The sequence below is a fragment of the Tachypleus tridentatus genome, chromosome 13 (assembly GCF_004210375.1).
Source record: "Tachypleus tridentatus isolate NWPU-2018 chromosome 13, ASM421037v1, whole genome shotgun sequence".
NCBI classification, from domain to species: Eukaryota; Metazoa; Arthropoda; class Merostomata; order Xiphosura; family Limulidae; genus Tachypleus; species Tachypleus tridentatus.
In genome coordinates, this window is record NC_134837.1 from 128147818 (window position 1) to 128169374 (window position 21557).

The 21557-nt window shown below is 32.9% G+C and overlaps 1 protein-coding gene across 1 annotated transcript in view; it reads left to right on the top strand.

Annotated features, from left to right (window-relative positions):
- The window catches only part of LOC143238436 (transcriptional regulator protein Pur-beta-like), a 31697-nt gene extending 19799 nt beyond the window's left edge, over positions 1-11898 (top strand). The window contains exons 5-7 of the mRNA XM_076478667.1: positions 5224-5372; positions 7182-7288; positions 11377-11898. Coding sequence (XP_076334782.1) covers positions 5224-5372; positions 7182-7288; positions 11377-11505 — 385 coding nt within the window. The 3' untranslated portion in view covers positions 11506-11898. The remainder of the gene's footprint in view (positions 1-5223; positions 5373-7181; positions 7289-11376) is intronic.
- The last annotated feature ends 9659 nt before the right edge of the window (positions 11899-21557 follow it).

The window sequence follows — 21557 nt, forward strand, 5'->3', positions numbered from 1 at the left end:
AATTATCAAAAACAGTATTTTCTGACAAGGTACCATAACTTCATCTTACATTCATAGATATTCTCATTCAGTGCTACCATCTATTTGCAAAAAATTCTTCTCATGCCACAAGCATTTCATTTCCACTCACCCCTCAATTCACGTGGTTTCACTGAATCGTACTTGCAAACTATCACCAATAGAAATATCACACACCCATGTGGCTTGTGTGACTCTTTATTAGCAGTTCTATCTAACTACCACTTCTTGTTAGGCAGTGTTCATGTTAGGACTTTAGGTTTGTGCTTTCTTCAGGTTTCTTTCTTTTTTAATATTTGTATCAATTTACTCTTACTGATTTTACTAGTTATCATCCTATAGTACTAATTTGTAAGTTATTCCAAAGTGGAATTATATTATTATTTCTACCTGGTGATGGAACTTAGTTAATACTTGTGAAACCTTTTTCATACTTTTTATTTCTTTTTACCAACAAAACTGTGTTTAGTTATTTTTTTTGAATTATGAGTTCCAGAGTTCAAGTTATTATCTTGGAGGTTACACCTTATACTAGTTTCAGGTGGGGATCCTCAGTTATGGAGTTATTGGCAATTGTTTGTTGAGAGAGTGCCATCATTTATACTAGTCTTTTTTTCCTGATGTTGCTAATTTTTCTTCTGAACAAACCAAATCTGTTTAGGACAAAGAAGCATTTGACAGCGTTTTTCTTTCACTTGTTGTTCTTTCACTCAACATCTGTTGAGATGCTATCTTTGGTTTGTTCTTCATGGAGTGGATTATCAATTTAGTACTTGCTTTGTACAGTTTGTCTTTTGTTGAATGGTCAAGGCTTTTTTTGCCAGAAATATGCATGTTTGAGGGTTGTGCTTACACCATTACATAGATGACTGACAACTGTTGGCTCATTCTGAACTGGAATTTGCCTGGAACACTTGTCTACTTCTTTTGGAGGTAGCTCAGATTAGTTTGTTAATCCAGTTGGAGAAGCTCTGTCTTGTCTGTACCCAGTATCCTATTATTTGAATGTTTTATTGACACTCATCTCAGTCAAGCCCAACCTTTTTTTTTGACTCCTTTCGATGGAGCTTGTAGTTCTCAATACCCTTACTGCTCTCTCTGTTACTGCTTGTGAGGTTCAATCTCCTTGGGGGTTTAGTCTTCCATGGCAGCACTCATCCCCATGGGTTGTGTTCATACTAGATCTTTTCAGTGGACTCTCCATGACCAATGAAATCTTGTACAGGATTTCTTGATTGTTCCTATTACTCTTCCTTCTTCCCTTGTAGATGATCTTCATTGGTGGTTGAACAAGGCTTACACATGCTTGAGTGTTCTACTTCCTCCCCTTATTGTAATTTGCATATTTCCACTGACATTTCACTTCATGGCTGTGGGGTACAGGTGGAACAGCAAATAGCTTCAGGTCAATGGTCTCTAACTGAGCAGTTTTACCCTATCAGTAACCTGAAGCTACTTGCCATACATTAGGCTGTTGATCATTTTCTTCATCTTGCCAGCATCTACCCAGTTATTATCAATTACATGGTTATGGTACATATTTCAATCAACAGGGAGACACTTTTTCTCATTCTCTTTGTGATCAGACATTGGATCTTCTTGTTTTTTCACCTGGATGCATTTGCCACAATCTTAAATATCAAAATGACTTGAGTTTTGACCTTTGGTATCTCATACATTTGCACTGGCTGTTGATGGATTCTATTAAGATTAGACAGACAAATCCTTTATTTGTATCCTCCCATCAGACCCCTTTCCAGAGTGAGATTTCTATCATCCATTCCCCTCTGTGTTCATTCCTTCAGATTGCTTCTTACTGGCCATAGTTTCTAGGGCTCCTCCAGATTTGGCCTGCCACACTTTGCCTCTTCTCACAATTATATCCTTTATATGGCAACCTTAGTCCCAAGTAGTTCATCCAGTTCTTCCTACCCTTAATCTTCATGCCTGATTTTTATCTGCTGCCTGGTGAGAAGTTCCAGTTTGTCATTGTGAGTAGCTTCATTTTTAGCATGTTTCATTCACCCCTTTTTCTGTTTTTTTTTTTTAGGTTCATCAACATAAGTGGAATATCTTTTGCAATTAGTCTTTGAGTTTGGTAACTATTCCTGATTTTTTATTCCTTGGCAGCCATCTTCCATTTGTGGCCTCTCTCCTTCCAATCTTACTATTTGGGCTTGACTTTAAATTCAATTGACTTAACCTTCCTTGTCATCTTCTTCCTGTAATTTTTTTCAAGTGTCTTCAAATCAGATTAGACACTATTTTTTCCTGTCATCTCATTTACATCGTCCTTTGGAAGAAGTTCTTCGAGTAAGCGCACAGACCACTCCGTCTACTTTCTGCATTGAGTTTGTTTCTTCTTTATCAGATTACCATCTTTCTCTTTTTGCCTTTCTTCAGACTTCAGTGTGACTGTAACTAGATAAGGTGTATTTCTTTTGTTATGTATATATTCTTTAGGGGCTTATTTCACATTTCCACCACGATCCAACCCTATGAATTATACCTGGAGAGGCACCATTCATCAATCTCTTACAATTGTGAAAAAAACACAAAAAACTGCATCTAAAAGCCATGTTGACTTACTTACCTTTCAAAATTTCCATGGCTGCAAAATACATACTGTTCATTACAACCACTTAAACTAAAGATGGATGTTCTGCAACATTGCTCATAGGTTATTCCTCATAATATTTTGCTTCATAAATATGCCTGCTCTGGAATGTACTAACCCATGAACTTTATGGGTAAATTAGAAAGGGATTGCTGCTTATCCCTGCTGTTCCTTAGATGGAATAAATTGGGATTGGTGTCCTTTTCAAAATAATGTTTTGTTGCCACCCATTGTGCTATCTTTAATGTAAATGCTTCTTCAGACTCTTTGCTGTGTTTTTGTCCACCAGTTTTATTTGAGTAGAGTGCAAGAGCCCTCACTACTTAGCAGTTCCAAGCCACTGGTGTGGTAGATCATGGAGTTACTCACAGTGTAAACAATAAAGACTGTTCAAATGTATCTATGTTTTTGTTAACTGGAAGATGACCTAAGAAGATCAAAATGTTGTTCTCTGCTTTATTTTGGTAAAAATGTTAATACTCATACTGGCCATCCTTAGATGCATTTTTACTTTGAGTGGGTTTCTCATCATCACGAAAGACTCTGTTTAGTTGAAAGTAGAATAGTGGTTTTCTGCTGATGTAGATGATATGCCCTTTAAATGGACACTTCATCTCTGCATGACTTTTGGAGGGAACCATCATAGTGATTAAAATACCTCACCTATCCCACATGGATGTTAGGCCCCAGTAGTTGAGGTTTGGATTTAGAGCTGAACCAATCCACTTGATGAGCTCACACATGTAGTGTGCAGGCATAAATGCAGTTCAGTTTTTTAATTGGAAACTCTCAACCTACCCCTGCATAGAAGTCAGTTATCAGCAGTTGAATTTGTGATTTAGAGCTGAACTAATCAACATGGAGTTCTTATACATGTGTTTAGGGTATCTCTGGTCGATCATTCAATTTATTTTGAGTGCACTACTCCAGTGCTGTGGGTCATGGTGTGTGCACTTGTTGTTTGCTTTGATTCTTCCCTCTACCCTTCAGTGTTTTTATTCTGAGGTTGTTATTGCATTTTGGGTGGTTCCAGGGGCATCTTTCTTATTTTGTATTTCTGAGTATTGTATTGTATTGTAAGATGTATTTCTGAGTATTGTATTGTATTGTAAGATGTATTTCTGAGAGGTACTTACTTCTTATCACACTTCCCACCCTTCCTCCTCACTGTCAACCAGTGCTTAAGATTTTGCTCAAACTCAAAGAGATAGATAGTGTAGCATAGAGGGAGTCATGCAAGTTACATGTGGGTGTGTGGTGCTTCTGTTGGTGTAGGTTTGTCACATTGTAGGCTGCATCTCAGAATTGGTTAAACCATGTGAAGTGAGGGGTGTGTGGGAATGAAAGGCATATGAAAAATTACTGCAAATAGAGAACACCACTGAGGAAGAATAGCTATATACAGAAGTAAGTAACTGTCAGAAATACATTTTAAGTATAAAAAAATTATAACATTGGAAATAAAACACCAGTTGATTATTTTATGATATTCATTGATTTAGTTGTAATTTTTATTGATTACTTTATGTGATGCTAATCATTGTGATCAGTTAATGCTTGTAGGTTATTGATTATTTTGAGTTAAATGCCCAGTTCCATCTTTGACCATAAATCAGCAATGATTATGTTAAAAGTCTGCATTGTTGCTAATTGTGCCAAAAGATATTTAAAAAAACAACACGTATTCTTAGTTATTAAACTAAAGGAGATTACTTACTTTAGTGTAAAGTTAGTGACATTTTATTTTAAAAGATTAAAATTAATTTGTTTTTAAACTACATTTATAAATAGAGTGTAAGTTTTTTTGTGATCAGTGGTACTTTCTGAACACTGTTGAATTGTCTCAATAGTTATGTCAGGAGTGCCAATCATGTGGGACTATTTAAAAGATTTGACAAACAGTACCTCATTATTCATCTACTCTGTCAGTATGAAACTACAATGTGGCATCTGTCTTCTTTGCATGCTGTTAAGAGTTAGATTTTAGAATATCTTAAAATAGACATGGAGAAATTACTTCTTGCACACTTTGTTTGATGTGTTTTCTTCCTGAAGTTTCATTACTTTACGGATAGAAAACATTTGTAGGATATCTTGTATAGCTAGTCATTGTATGTGTGTACACAAAAGTCATAGGAAAAAAAAGTACTTAAAAAGAGAAACTTAAGCCTTGATAAATGTAGTATTATAACTTCATTATAATTTTATTGGTCATACAGAAAAATATTAATACTTGTTAGAATGAAGGTATTTTGGTCTTTTGCTTTGATACTAGAAACATTATTGTAATGAATGCACTGCTGCCTTCTTAAGATTATGGGTAACTTTGATATTTTTACAAATGTTCAGACACATATTTGTAGCTTATAATGCTGGTACTTAATTAATTTTAGTGATTTGAAATGTTTCTTTCACACTGTTTTTTGTGTACAGACTTGAATGAAAGTTGAAACTGAAACATTAAGAAAATTTAAAACAGTTGAAATGTAATCAAATCAGTTTGAACTGTTAGATTTTTAGAGTATGCTTTTTGAAAATTGAAAAAAAAGAAAAACATTTTCCACTTAGTTTTTATCTTCACATAGGAGAACATTATTTTTGTTACAGATATCTCAAACAATTACACAAGGTGGTCCACGTTCTCAGATTGCTATACCAGCACAAGGAATGATAGAATTTCGTGATAACCTTACTGACTTGCTAGAAGAGTTTGGCACTGATGATGGTACATCATTTGGTAATTTACACCTTTTCTATTTTATTATTTCAACAAAATATGAAACTATAATGTATCAATTGAAATTATTATAAGAAATATGAAACTATGACTGTTTACAACATAAGTTCCAAAGAAATACTCAAGATTTTATTTTACTTAAATATTATTATGTATCCAACCTTGTACATGTATATTAAAACTGTTTTGAATATGCAAATCAGTAAATCATACGAAAACCACAGTCAGTATAAAGTCATAGTGGGACATGCTTTGACATCAATTGCAATTTTTGTAAGTAGAGTGATTTCACCAAAAACTGATTGATTTTAATAAGAGTATTTTGATATAACAAAATATTCATACATTCAGTTCATAAATATGTGTTCAGGAAAGAAATTTAATTCTTTGTGGTTAGAGAAAGCCCATGTACATACTGCATTGTAAAACAAAGTAATATTTATCAACTTGACACATCAAGACTATTCGGAAAGAAATCTACATTAAGTTGTACCTCAGCTATGGTAAACAAAGTAAGACACTTTCTAACAGGTGAGAATCCATAAACACAAAGGTAATGGCAAAATTCATGTATGTGTCTCATGCAACACAATCAAGAAGGATCTCTGTCTTGTTTCCACAACATAACCATTTAACCATCACATACCTCAAACAGCCAATACTTGAATAGGTATTAATGCTATTCCGACTAAAAGACGTATCAATCAAAACATCATGTGTTGTGCTTATGGATTTCTACACGCTTAAATTGCTAGGAAACTGTCATCCCCCTACAGTAGATTGATTATGGTAAGCTGTAGGGAGGAGTGATATGCTTTAGACATGACAGGTTTGCAACAAAGCCTTTTGCAATAGTAACTATGTGGTAGGGCTGTTATCAAAATGTACAAATATCAGATAGTACATTTCAGATGTCATGACATTGACTGTTTATCATGTGGTGAGGCTACAAAGTTGTTGTTTTCTAACATATTCAACCCTTAGTATTAAATTAACCAAAGGTCTTGGTTTGAAAAGCTAATTTTATTTTATAATTAATGATATTATGCAATGTTTATGCCTTCAAGTGTCTTATAAAATTTTCAGGCTTACTCAATTTTCAGTATTACAATGAATGTTTTCAGTTTTTTCTCTGTACAAATATAAATAAAAAAAAATGTGAAACCCATTATCACTTATTAACTTTTTCTAATTAAATTATTTTATGAAGTAAGCACAATAACAAAATATTTTCAGATTAACATAAATACAAGTCTAAACATTGCATAATATCATTAATTATAAAATAAAATTAGCTTTTAGTTGAATGAGAAAAGAAACAATATTATTATATATTTTGCTTTGTTTTAAAACTCTCCAGTGTTAGCACTGCAAACCACTTAATTGGTCTGTGTCAATATAATACCACATAACTGTTTCTCTGTTAGCTGTGTAGTTCTTACCTTAATTAGTAGCATGGATTTTGCTTAATGGATTAAATATGATGAATATAAATCCAAACTTAATAGTATTTGTATGGTGTAATACAAGTAGGGTGAACCATAATTATACAATATACACATTTTGCTTTTCAAATTCATTTGAAATGATTTTACATTAAGTGCTTATCATGTTAAAAAAATCCAAAGAATTCATTGCGATGTTTTGGTAATATGTTACAGAATTTGAAGATTTCAGTTTTATACTTAAAAGACTTTGTTTTCTCCCCCTTAAGATATAATTTCTTCCCTTTATAGTGTTGTAGGGATTGTACTGTGATTCACAAATGTTTTAATTTGACATTTCTGTGAATTATATTTTATATCTTAGGGTTTAAAGGAGACCTCCCAGAGGCTCGTCACATTTGGGTGGAGAACAAGAATTTCTATTTTGATGTTGGCCAGAATATCAGAGGAATATACATGCGTGTATCAGAGGTAATGTTTAAAAGTTGTTTTAAGTTAAGGGACAAGAAAATATTTCCAATTCTTGTACGGTTTGAAAAAAACATCTTAGAGTTCAAAATTTTTTAAAGTAAAAATTGTATTTTTATATAAATGTGATAATTTTTCATGCTATTTGCTCAAACTTTTTTCTACAATTCTACAGTGTTGTAATATCACCAGTTGTGGTGTTCTTCATTGCAATGCTTATACCATGTGAAAATAAAAACCACACAGTGTAGCTTGCAAAAAAAGTTCTTTCTCACATAATACTTAGTTCACCTAGCCCCTTTCCTGACATCTTATCTTTTGAAATTTCTCCAAGTACTTCAGCACACTGTTTAATAGTGTCTTCTGCCTTTCCATCTACCACTTTATAATTCTACCAAAAAAAAACAACAACAACAAAAAGCACATACACACAGTTTAGATTTACTTTTCATTCTGCAAACCTACATTTCTTATCAAGTTCAATATTTCATCAGTAAATGTTTGAACCAACCTTTTTTTAACTTCCTGCTAACAATTGTTTGTTTCTGGTAATTTTTTTCACAAAATGTTATTCAAGTAAAATAATGGGTTTGTATGAGAATGGAGTACATTGCTTTTTAAAGAAGAGATGTTAGACTTTCCCTTCTCAGTAGGACTTTTCTTGGTGGCATACACAGAATTATTATTAACTGCATATTGTTGCATTCTTACTCTTTATTATCTGCAGAGAGGATGGTTTTCAAGATTTTCCTTTTAACCCCATGCATCTAGACCTAACTCTTTTACACTTGTCACAAACCTTTATAGTGTTACCTTAAAACTGAATCAAGTGATACGACCTTTAATGTAAATTTGGTATGAAAGCATATTATGCATAATATTAAAGTTTTAACATCTTAAGTTTAAAAGTAAGTATTTGAAACATTTCTCCATATCTTAGTATTATTCCTGACTTCTCAGTTTCAGAAATTCATAACTACAGTAATAAGGTAATAAGTTTCTATGGTATTCAAACAAGTATAAACATACTATATATATTTATAAGCTAAGAACTAAGAGCCTCTCAACATCTTGACTTACTAAAATATCAATAAATTTGTCAAACTCACCAGAGAAGTCCCCACATTCTCTCTCTGTCTGTTGAGAATTTTTGCCAGTTAAAATTATATGCCTGAAAGATATTCTTATAACCAATGTAACAAACAGTTATTTTTCTATTTAAATGTCTTGTTTAGTTGTCCCTCATAAACCATTAGTAAGTAAAATGTTTGAGCTTGTGTTGATCATATTTTACTGCTCAGAGTGACAAAGGTATTTGTTTTAGCTTACTTAATTTTATGTAGGCAGTCAGATAAATTTTTGTAGTTTAGAAACATTATACTGTAGTGACTGATATATTTTTTTGTTTTCTAAAATGCTTATTTGAAAGTTGTGTGAATTCTTTCTCTTGAAGATCCAAATATGCAAACCTCGAGACCTACTGAAGAATACTACTTGAATGCAAAAACTGCCTCAAGTATCAGCGAGTGCTACAAATCCTTATTTCTTTTGTATATTTTGTATTTATTGTTGCATATATTTTTAACAAAAGTAAATAGAACGTAAAAAATTAGTTTTTTTTAGTTTAGCATTTCAGTTTGCTTTTGAATTTCTTGCAAAGCTACACCAGGGCTATTTGTGCTAGCTATTTTCTAATTTAGCAGTATAAAACTAGAGAGAAGACAGCTACTCATCACCACCTACTGTCAACTCTTGGGCTTCTCTTTTCCCAATGAATAGTGGGTTTGATCATCGCATTATAATGCCCCAAAGGCTGAAAGGGTTAGCATGTTTGGTATAATGGGGATTTAAACTCATGACCTTCAGATTACAAGTCAAATGCCTTATCCACTACTTAGCCAGCACTTCAGGAAAATAATGTCTAATATTTCGAGCTCATCAGATGAAGAACCTGATACTGACTCCTACCATGATTTATTGCTTTTAATGTACAGTAGTTGCTCAATGATACAGTAATAGAACCAGAAAATTAAAAGAAAGCACAAGTAAAAACACTAGAAGTTGAAGCTGTAAAGGTAAGCAGTTTGGGAGTGTGTCATAAATTCTGCAGTCATTTCTGTGCACAAGTAAAAGCTAGAAGTTGAAGCTGTAAAGGTAAGCAGTTTGGGAGTGTGTCATAAGTTCTGCAGTCATTCCTGATAAAAAAAAAAAAAGATATTCATCATTTTATTTTGTATTTTAATTTTACTGTATGCTGATGGTTTCATTTAAGAAATTCTAGAGGTTATGCATATGTAAACTGTAAGGTGAAAAAAGGTGTATTATTTATAGCATGAAAGATCACCTTTCATTGGCAAAGGCTTCATAAATTCAGACAAATATTAAGCAAAAACACTTTCTAGTTAGAACAGATTTTTAATGCTAACTAAAAGGTTGCCAAAATGGCATAAGTCATTTATTTTTAATATAATTGTTCTGAAGTACTAAAATAAGAAAAATAGAGTACTTGAATAAAAGCATTCTATTATAACTATGCATTTAAATATTTTATAAAGTGTTCCACAGTGATGTGTTTAACATTATTTATTATTTGCAATATTATTGGGTGCTGCTCTGCTAAATATTGAATGAGATGGTCAAACTTATAAAGAGAAAATCCTGGGATTTTCTGCAAAATATTTTGTTTACAAATGGTCATCTTTACTTCAAGAGGTTTCATCAGTGCAGGCAAGCGAGCATTATTCACTAGGTAACATTTATTTCTTCTTTAACTGCTACAGTAAATCAAGTCCAAATTGTGATAGTAACTCCACCGATCTTGACAGTCAAAGTTTGACATTAAACTCAGACTCTCACTGTACATTTCCATTTTCTAATGCTCTTTACCGTCAAATTTAGTGCCCTAGACCACTAGGTCCCAAACTCTTTTTGCTAATGGCACACTAGGAGAATAATGTTAACTTTGCAGCACACCCATCTCACCTCAAACCTGAAAAGAGGACATGTGAGTGTCACTGCACTTACAGGAATTTCTCATTTATTCTACTTTGGTGCTCTGTGTTAGGATAATAAGATTACGTTGGTCTAAATAAACTTGATCAATGTACATGGTCATGAAAAAGCACACTTGATGCCATAGATTTACAAAAGTTTGTGGCATACCTAGAGCAGCTTCATGGCACACCATTTGGGAATCACTGCTCTAAACACTCACTAATTTTTATGCCACAACATTTTGTACCAAAATTTTAATTTGTGTCAATTTGTTCAATTCAGAGAAGCACTTTCTACTATTATTAACAAGACTTTCACTCCATGTGATAAATTTTCATTGTTCTTTACCCTCAATGTTTGGTGCTCAAAGTACTACAAGTGTTAACTTCTCATTAAATTCTTGAATGCCATATTTGATGCCAGAGTACAATGTTAAAGTTTGATGGTAAAATTCTAGCTTACATGACCTTGTACAGCTTCTGCTATTAGTAATAATAAATCAAAGTGTGAAGAATATGAAAGTAAATGTTTCACTAATGAATGAATTAATAAGTCCCTGGTACATTAGGTAAATATTTACTTGAACCCAATCTCTGAAAATAAAATTCTGTTGACGCACATACAGCCAAATTATCAGCCTCTGTGCTATACTTTGTAATATAAATATATCCCCCCGCTAGTACAGCAGTAAGTCTACAGATTTACAATGCTAAAATCAGGGGTTTGATTCCTCTCAATTGGCTCAACAGATAGCCTGATGTGGCTTTGCTATAAGAAAAAACACACACACACAGAGTAATATAAATAAGTGCAATATTACTTTCTTTGTTAAAATCAAATGTGATGACTGTTTACAATCTGATAGCTTCATCATTTTTTTTAATGAGGTTAATTTAATAGTATTTACAGCACTCTTATAACTGTGAATGAGAAATTAATATTTTCACCTTGAAGAGATATCATTCTTGAATAAAAATGTTTACAAATATAATGTTAATGATTTACTAAATTATTTATTGCATCAGAAATATTTAAAAGACTGTAATGAATTTTTAAATATATAGAAGTAAGAAAATATGAATTTTTTTATCTTGTAGGTGAAAAGCAATTTCAGAACTGCCATCACCATTCCAGAAAAATCATGGTCTCGTTTTCGAGACATATTTGCTGAGTACATTGACAAGATGAAAGATCTTACAGAGACACCTAATGAGGGTGGAAAGTAAGGCTGATCGTGAACAGAGCAATGACTCTCTCTAACCTGCAGCAGATTTGTGATAGGGTCAGTTGTCTTCTCATACTGACTGTTGTGAAAATAGGATTCTCTGTTATTTGTGCATGTGATGGGGAAAGAAGTGACTTGGTGTCAGTAGTTTCTTTGGGAAGAAACTGTTGACATCATCAGTTTTCTACCTGATGCAGCTCCACTGTACTGTAGGAAGAGTGGGTGATTGACCTTGCTTTTTTGCAGTAGTTTGCAAATTGTCTTCTATTTGTTGTGTATCCAAGATGGAGTTTCTTAACACCTTCTTATGACAAAAAAGAGAAGGAATTTGTTGCTGCATGAAATTCAGTGAAAAGCATACGTTTGAGTAAATAATAAACTTTTGATGTTAATATTATAATTGTTTTGTATATTAATATTATAATTGTTTTGTATAAACTTTTGTCAGAACTATGAGCAAAACGTCTCCCACTACAGTTTTTAATCATACAGATTGCTGCAGTTGTAGTGCAGGTTTCTCAATAAAAATTTTGTTGGGTTTTAAGGGGATTTCTAATCTTCACCTGGAGTACATTCAGTTGGATTGCTTAACATAAGATTATTGAAGACATTTCTGGTTTAAACCCACAGCATATCCAGTCAGATTGAATATATAAATAAGACATTAATTTATATTTGTCAAAAGTATGCTCCTTTATTTACAACATGTAAGTTGAGAATTTGTAAAAGGGGTCACAAACTTTCAAAATAACTAATAACTCATTTATTTAGAAATTATGTAGTAAGCTAGATATTTTTACACTGAAACTTTTTACTGGGTTATGAATAAGAATCAATGTTTACAAATGTATTCTAAGTCAAAACAGTTGAGAACAACTGCTTTAGATCTATAGTCTAAATACTGCCACTCAATATACATCTACAACACAAGCAACCATTAATACACTTATTGTATGGCCTGTTAATGTAAACTTTAATGTAAACATCTTTTGTTAGCACTGGCTACATGTACAATATCAGTAACTAACTTTAAAATGTACAAATTTAACATTAGTTGTATAGGTAATTTTATTGTTAGTCTTTGTGGACTTGCATCTCCTAGTAGACACTGCATGTTATTTTTCATGGTTGGGATATGACTTGTTGCAGGTCTTTTTTTGTGATGGTTCTGTTATCCCAAGTTGATCCATATTCATTTGTTTTTTATTGTCACTAAGTACACTTGGAAGTTCTAAATCTTCTATCAGAACACCTATGTATTATCTGAGTGTATAAATATTTTGTGTGTGAAAGACTTACTTAACCATTTCCAAACATGTTCAGAGTTGATGGTGTCACATTACCTACATAAAGCCAAAGAATGTCAAAATGTAATTCTGATGAGTTGCATTCCATGATGACTTCCATATTGGCTGTGGTTTTCAGGTGACTTGTCGATGTGCATTTTAAAATTATTGTTCACAACATGCTCAACTCTCTGAATTCAAGTTAGATAAGTTCAACTACTAATGTACATCACTATTATATACACTGTGTATTTTAGTCCACATTCTTTGTGTCATCACTTCTATGATAAATAAAGGACATGAATAACGGTTTTCTGAAGATAGAACCTGAAACAACTTCGGCAACTAGTGATATGTTTTAATGAATCTCGTCCTCAATTGCATCAAAGCTACAAGTGTGCTCTTGAACGGTGACACTTATTTTGTCTTGTCTGCTTACACAACTTGTCTACAGTGTAGCCTGATATGATGTTATATAGAACCTGTTAAACATATTACATGGTGTAGAAGAAAACTAACATGGTAAAAAGCTTGACAAATTAAGGTGAATGAGAAAACAGTGTTTCAGAAGAAACGTGGTTTCTTTATTACCAGGACACCACAAGGTTGTTATGCAGGTTATTCTTTAGTTTTCAAACAATCTCCTTCCAGGTCTGTAATGGAACTATTTTTTTTATACAAAATTCAAATAAATGTCATTTAATTGTATAGTAGGTAAACTAAGAGGCGATATATTTTACAAACGTTGTGATAATTTCATATAGTGTGACTGCAGGTTTCAGTGCACAAAGATATGGTGAAGTTACAATTGATATATATAGTGACTGTTAGTTTTGGTTTCACCCCATGAACATATGATGAAGTAATTGTAACTGTTGCAATGACACGTTGAAGTGTGACTAAGGTTTGGTTGTATCATATGAAAACATGCTAAAAATTACAACTGCAATTGTCATCAAAAGTATACACTGTATAGATAGAAGGATGCTAGTTTAATATCATGAAATTTCAACATGTACAAGATTGTTTCTTTTACTTAATAACAAAAAAGAAAAGAAAATATTCTGATATAAATATGCAACTTTGGTAATAACGTATCATTAAAATTTGCCTAGATTTCAAGGCAGGTTTTTCTATAAAAAATAAATGTATTACTTTGTTATCCAACAATTACATCCAATAACTCTGGGCACTAAGGTTCTTAACAGTGATAATAAATATTTACTTATGATAAAAAGAATACAGTCAGATTACAGATGATGTTTGTTTTTTTTTACTTTCACTCTGCATTACCCAAAGGCTGTATTTAAATTTGTCATTCAACCTGATAATAATTTTGATATGAGCACATAGTTGTTACGCAGAAAGAAATACATTTTCAAATGCTCAACATTTGATTCTATTAAGAAACTTTAAAAATTACACAATATTTCTCTTAAAATTCTTAAGTTATGTTAATTATAAATTTTACTTTTGATTCTTTGCTTCTACTAATTGTATAATGCATAATTAAGAACGTAACCATTAACTCTACAATTAGATTTTGTAATCCAAAGTAATTTATCACTAAACAGAGATTTCTCTTTTTAGCATCCAGCTATATTTAAAACATGCTTCTCTTCTGGCATGTTGATTTAGCTTAGCTCATGCCAAGACATTCCATAACTAGAAGTGTAATCTAATTTTGATTTAGCGCAAATAAGATTGTCTAATTTTAACATTAAACCAATCTGTAACGTTCATGATAAGACTGCTTTCACAAATTCTGATTTCATTTTTCCAACTTTAAGCACAACTTTTAACACTTTTCATTCTGAAAACCGAATAAAGATATGATTAAAATTTACAGATGACTTTTTACAATAAAATTAATGTGTTATAATGATTTACGTATTAATACGTTGCCTTATTATCCTCTAAACGTTTCAGCTCCCCCCCGTGCTCAGCGGTTAATTGCGAAAGCTTACAACGCCATAAACCGATGGTGGACGCAACACTAGTACAATGTGTAGCTTTGCACTTAACAATTATGAAACCAAATCCTGATATTTCAGTAAACCAAATGGTGTTATTATAGTGTTATATACTCAAAAGTATATTGTACTGAAATATCGTCACAAACAAAGAACTGTAATATATGAAAAAGAAAAAAACGAGTTTATATAAATATCTGTATGTCTTATGAAGAACTTTACCACTTCATGATAACACTAGTAAAAAAATGAAAAACGTATAGTTCCAGAAAGACACGTTAATTAGCAGTACTTTTAACTAGTTCCAAATTAAACGTATGCTCTATTCTTAAATGTCAAACAATGGCAGAATAACTCATTGTATCCATGGTAGTTTGTCCGAGTTATTTCTATGTAATGATTCCAGAGGTAGAATGGTACCGTGTTTCTCCGATAATAAGACCTACCCATAAAATAAGACCTAGTGTGATTTTTGGGGATAGTTTTAATATAAGCCCTACCCTTAAAATAAGCCCTAGTTAAGAGTGGCAGGAAGAGGAAAGAAATAAAAAAAAATAATTTATTAATTAGTTTAATAGTTAGTTAATTAGTTTGTTTAAGTATTAATCAGTTAGTTTAATAGTTTATTTTAAATGGTTAGTTTAATAGTTTTACTTTGTAACTTCATTTTTTTAATATATCAAAATAAGACATCCCCCCGAAAATAAGCCCTAGTGTCATATTTTGGAGTGAAAATTAATATAAGCCCTGTCTTATTTTCGGAGAAACACGGTAGTATGCTTATCCCATATGAAACCTATTTAACAGATATGTTTATATGAGTTTGGAAAGCATATTTTTGAATAATATTAAGTGCACTCACATTTGTCCATACAAGACTTTAGACAAAATCCCAGAAAAGGTTTTAGGCTAATTGTCCAATTTGTGACTTTAGAAAACATAAAATTCTTATCTATAAGAGACCTAATTGCTAAATATTTTTATTTCTACATTAGATACTTAAGAACAATCTTTTAAAATTTGTGAACGTCTTATTTTAATTGTTCAGTACTAATTATTAGGGATTCTTTTGTTAGGATTTTTGCTTAGCAACGATGAAAGATCAATGAATATTCTCTAGTGGAGAATGTTGTTTTTTTTTTTTTTTTTACTCTACAAGCCTAAGACTTACCCTGAGTATGACTTCTGGAGAGGGATCACACTCGAAGAACTGTCTCCTCCTAACAGTTATTCTTACTGTAAGCACCCAACCACTCAACTGACGTCTGTAATGAAGAAACCGTCCACTACAGTACAGAAACACTAAAATGACATATATGTAGACTTTTGAATGTGTGTGTGTTTTTATATAACAAAGCCACATCGGGCTATCTGCTGAACCAACCGAGGGGAATCGAACCCCTGATTTTAGCGCTGTACTAGCGTGAGGGGCGCTTTTGAAGGAGAAACAAAAATGTTAAACATAAAATTTTCCTTGAGGTTAGAAACAACAAATAATGGGAGATGGAGGAATGATCAAAAACTGGTGTCAAAATGTATAAACTGTGACATTAGATGCAATATCATCACCATCTGGAATATTCACATGAGCATGCCAACAATATCTCTGGGAACTTTTTTATTGCAGCTACAATGTAAATTCCAGTCTTCCACAACCTTAAACAAACTACAGAAATTAAACGTCACTGGCAGACCTAGAGCGCGAGAGGATGAGAAGATTGGGTAATGTGTTACAAAGCTAAAGAGAAACGGGGCTGATGATAAGACGAATAGTCAGGCACAAGTTTTGTCAGGTGTATGCATGAGGAACTAGCTATGACAATATATTAAAAGATAAAACCAGGATTGTTTACATTTGAAAGAGATGCAACATATGGAGGATTGACTACTAAAACAATTTTGGATATGCGAGTAAACAAGTGGTATGACAATTGAAGCCCTTTAGAAAATCTCGGTTAAACTAAAGTTAGACATTATTATATCGATACTGTGATGTCACTGAAAATTAATTACTTTTGTGAAGAATGCGTAACCACTCTTTCCAATTCAAATATTCATACACGAGATTATAAAGATGCATTTAGGTCAAAGATTTAGTATCTCCAAGATGGGAATGTTCCTTGAACTTTATTTTATTTAAACACATAAGGGCATATATCAACTTGGTACATCTGAACCATTCAAAAATAGACATGCAAAAAGTAAAACTTACAAAATGTGGTATTATGTTATAGGAAGAGCAAACACAAAGATCAGTGACAAAGCTGTTCATTTATCCCAGGCAACACTACACAAGATAGTCAGGGAGCATCTCCATCTAAAAAAGTGAACAAATTACTTCTGCACCATATCTGTTAACCTGTCGTATACCTCACGAGATGTAGTGCCTATGGATTTCTGTGTTCAAACTGACAGTGAGAAACCCATATTTTTATATAAATGGAAAAAATGTATGTGGGGTAGTATGTTTCTGACATTATACCCTTTCGAAAAACCTGTTCTGCGGGCTACTGCCAAGGTGCATGAGTCTTCAGACTTGAGTTGGACATTTCAACATTCATATAACAGTGTAGGATTGCTTCAAAATCGTTTTAATATAGTAAACTCAACCTCTGAAAATGTAGAAACCTAGATATTACATGTTTAAAACAATGAAATTGCGTGAAAAAATAAAAACAAGCATTTACATATTGATAAGAGTCATTATGTAAAGTGTAAAGCCTTAGGGTTTATATGTGACTTACAAGCAATAAAAGTAGCTTTTGCAGAAAAAAAATGAAAAATATGCAAAACTGCAGATGCCTGTTGCAGTCAAGTTAACGACATTTTTCTCTATGTACTTGAACATTTATTTTTCATTTTAATACGTTGTATGTAGCTGGAGGATCCTATTCTCGTGTATATTCTTTTTATTTGTGTTAAAGGGTTTTTCTTTTTTATGCATATTACACAACTCACGATTGAAGTGTTGGCCAGGCATAGCTTCGTAGTTAAGGCACTGAATTATCGCTGGTTCGAATTCCATCACTCAATTACCTTTCAATGGAGTGTTATAAGATGACGGTTAATTCCACTTTTTGTTGATACGGAGTAACCTAAGAGTTGGTGGTTCTACCTAGCTGCCTTCCCCTGTTCTATCAGTTATAAATTAGGGACGACTAGCATAGATAACCGTCAAGTAGTTTTGTGCTAAATTTATCAATTCATCAATTCATATGTATGCTTTGTTTAACCATTTTCTTACAGTGTCATTGTTTACAGTTTCTTATCTGTGTTTTACTGTGAATTCTGTCGTATACAGAGACAGCACAACACTGTTATATAGATGACACATGATTTATAGTTTTTAAAAATTAATTAATGGAAATAAAGTAAAAGATAGGAATGGCTGAAAGTAAAGTGGGATGTGGCATTCGATAAATATCGATGTTTTTTTCTCTTTTGTGAAGATGTTTTTATTCACAAAAATGCTCACATGCTGGTGCAAATGAACATGCATAATGAACAAATAACCACTTTTAAACTGAATGTTTTTTCTTATGCCAGTCATAATTTGTTCAGAGTCATTCTTATCCTAATTTTCCAGGTTTTTGTGCAACTGGTGTTGATAAAGAATTATTTTAGGCTTATCATGTAACGGTGTAAAAGTACTAAAATTATGTCTTCCTTCTTTTCCCTTAAAACAATTGCTGAAATGATGTGGTTGAGAATATTAATCGATTCGAAGTTTGAATACCATTATTGAGATGATTGTTCTCCTCAGCGTATAACTATCCGTCACAAAGCTGATAGTTTGCTTATAAAACACACTGAAATTTTAATGTTGTGTTTTCATGAAGTGTCCTGTTGAACTAAATAAAGTGCTTAGTTCGTTCAGAAATTCTGGTTTCCAGTATTCTTCTATAATTCAGTTGGGTTGGTTTCGATGTATATTTCATAAAATGTGTCATGATGAATTTCTCGTTAGAATGGATTACTCATTTAACTGTTGGAGTTAAATATACATGAGAATTCCACATTTACATTGGCCATCTGCATGGACAGCACAGTGCCATTGTAATCATAAATTACTTCAATACTATCTCAGCATTCCAAGCGACTTTTAATGCTGATTTCATTTCTTAGAGATACTTCTGGCTATTGCAGACATTCTTACGCTTTTTCTGAAATGCACGCTGTCAAATCTGACAGTGATAAAATTCTGACTATCACATGTCAACTACCAATATCACCTCCAGTTATAGTCACCTGCAACTACCTCCATTGATGAGGTTCAAAGTCATAAGATAGTGACAACATCAAAAACCTATACATATACACTTTTACACTTGGTCTTCATACGGCTAGGTTTTATATCGCATTAAAAAAAAGCAGTAATAACGTTTCTCTGGTCAATAGTTTGGGAGTTAGTGGTCTGAAGCTTGTCCACTCGATTGAGTAACCAAGGTGAATACTCTTACATGACGTTTTAGACTTGAGTGAGAAATATACACCTAACAGAGGACTGCTACGGAAATGATGCATGTCTTCTAATAATTTTGAACACCAGCATCTGTCTCCTATCCACCATAGGTTATTAATTGTCTTAGAAGTGACCATTCCATGCCAGCAAGGTTTAAATTAACGAGTTGCGTGTCATTTAGACCAACAGGTAAGTTGCAAAACCACAACAGTGAAAGATTTCATTCAGAAATGTAGTTAAGTTAAACTTAGCTTGGAAACGAAATATTCCAACAATAATTGATAAATGAACAAAACACTTTGTTTAAGGTTGAAGTGAATATAATACGTATCTTAAGAGAAATGGACAATACATAAAACAAAACACAAACTATTTGGCTTTGCAGAATGAAAAACAAGGTGGGACCTGGCATGGCCTAGCGCGTTAAGGCGTGCGTTTCGTAATCTGAGGGTCGCGGGTTCGCGCCCGAGTCGCGCCAAACATGCTCGCCCTCCCAGCCGTGGGGGCATTATAATGTTACGGTCAATCCCACTTTTCGTTGGTAAAAGAGTAGCCCAAGAGTTGGCGGTGGGTGGTGATGATTAGCTGCCTTCCCTCTAGTCTTACACTGCTAAATTAGGGACGGCTAGCACAGATAGCCCTCGAGTAGCTTTGTGCGAAATTTCAAAAACAAACAAACAAAACAGAAAAACAAGGTGGAAGTCCATTTAACACTTAAATAATTTGAACTAAGAACTAGCTTAACTGAAAACAACATTACAAGATCAAGTCCCACAAGATCTTTCCAGAATGACACGTCACCAGAAAAGCCCCGGATTTTTTACTTCTATTTCTTCACGCATGACTGAGAGGCTAGAAAAGTTGCTGAAAATCACACAACAGATAATCCATGTAATAGGCCAAACGTGAAGGACAGACGAGACCTTGACTAATGTTTTTCAAATATAGGAAATGCTTAAGAGAAATATTAAAGATTTCTATGTTATTCATATCATACTAGTTCAGAATTTGGAATTAAATTTAAAACCTCATGAAAACTGTGTAAATAAAGATGGGTTCATCTACTATATCTTATCAGAGTTTAGTTAATGCAATTTTACATATCACACTAGTGGAGACACGTGGAACAGTAAAGAAAATAGTAAGACATAACTGTGTGGCATGCTCACAGATGTGTATATAACTTTTCTAAGTTATTTTGTGAATAAATAGAATAACTGTATTGTGTAAACGTGATTTGAAGTCAGGAGAAACATCGTTTTATTCGAAATAAAATGTATAACTAAGAATGGGTCTAAATTTTAAAAAAATATATATAATATAATTTTATATTAAAATGTAATATATATTTTAACAACATGAGTAAGCTCAATGAAAAAAATGTTTATTATTCTAATTGTTTATTCCCAGAGAAGTAGAAACAAAAGAAATGAGAAAGTAATAGATTTATTTAAGAATAAAGAGATAGACTGAATTTATATTAGTTGAGTAGCTACTAGTACAATCAAGCCAAGAAATGTCAAAATTTAGTTATAAATATGAGAATGTAATACATGAAATATAATTTAACTGTACCAGGATAAAGTTATTAAACACAGTTACTTTAAAACGTGTTTAAAGCGAAATAGCATGCTGTTTGGAAAATAGCAATGCGAGCTGACCCTCCTTTCCTGCCCCTTTATTAAATATTAAGGATAAATCAAAGATATTATATACAGGCTCAGATCCGAACGAGTCAGACCCTTGGGAAAAAAAGAGTTCGTTGGAATCTCAAACATTGTATTTTTATGTCTCACTTTTGCAGCTTTTGTATTTTTAAATGTTTTTAGCTTAATTTCATTCAATCAAAATGTGTGCACATTTAGCAAAATGTTTGACTTATACTAAACTTAAAATAATAATTGATATTTTTACTTAAACTAAATGAGAGGGTAATGAAAGTACGTGCACATTTATTACCGCTAGTTTCGTGCATGTTAGTTAGTTAGTTATCACCATTAGATTCCATCAAGGAACATAGGGCTGCAATCGCTTGCGGATTCTTTAACAGGTATTTAAGTGAGTAGGTTGTTAGCCCACTGCACCGAGCCGTCCCTAATTTAGTAGTGTAAGACTAGAGGGAAGGCAGCTAGTCATCACCACCCATCGCCAACTCTTGGGCTACTCTTTTACCTATGAATAGTGGGATTGACCGTCACATTATAACGCCCCCACGGCTGGGAGGGCGAGCATGTTTGGCGCGACGCGGTCACGAACCCGCGACCCTTGGATTATAAGTCGCACGCCTTACGCGCTTGGCCGTGCCAGGCCCCGTGCATGTAGAAATTATGTT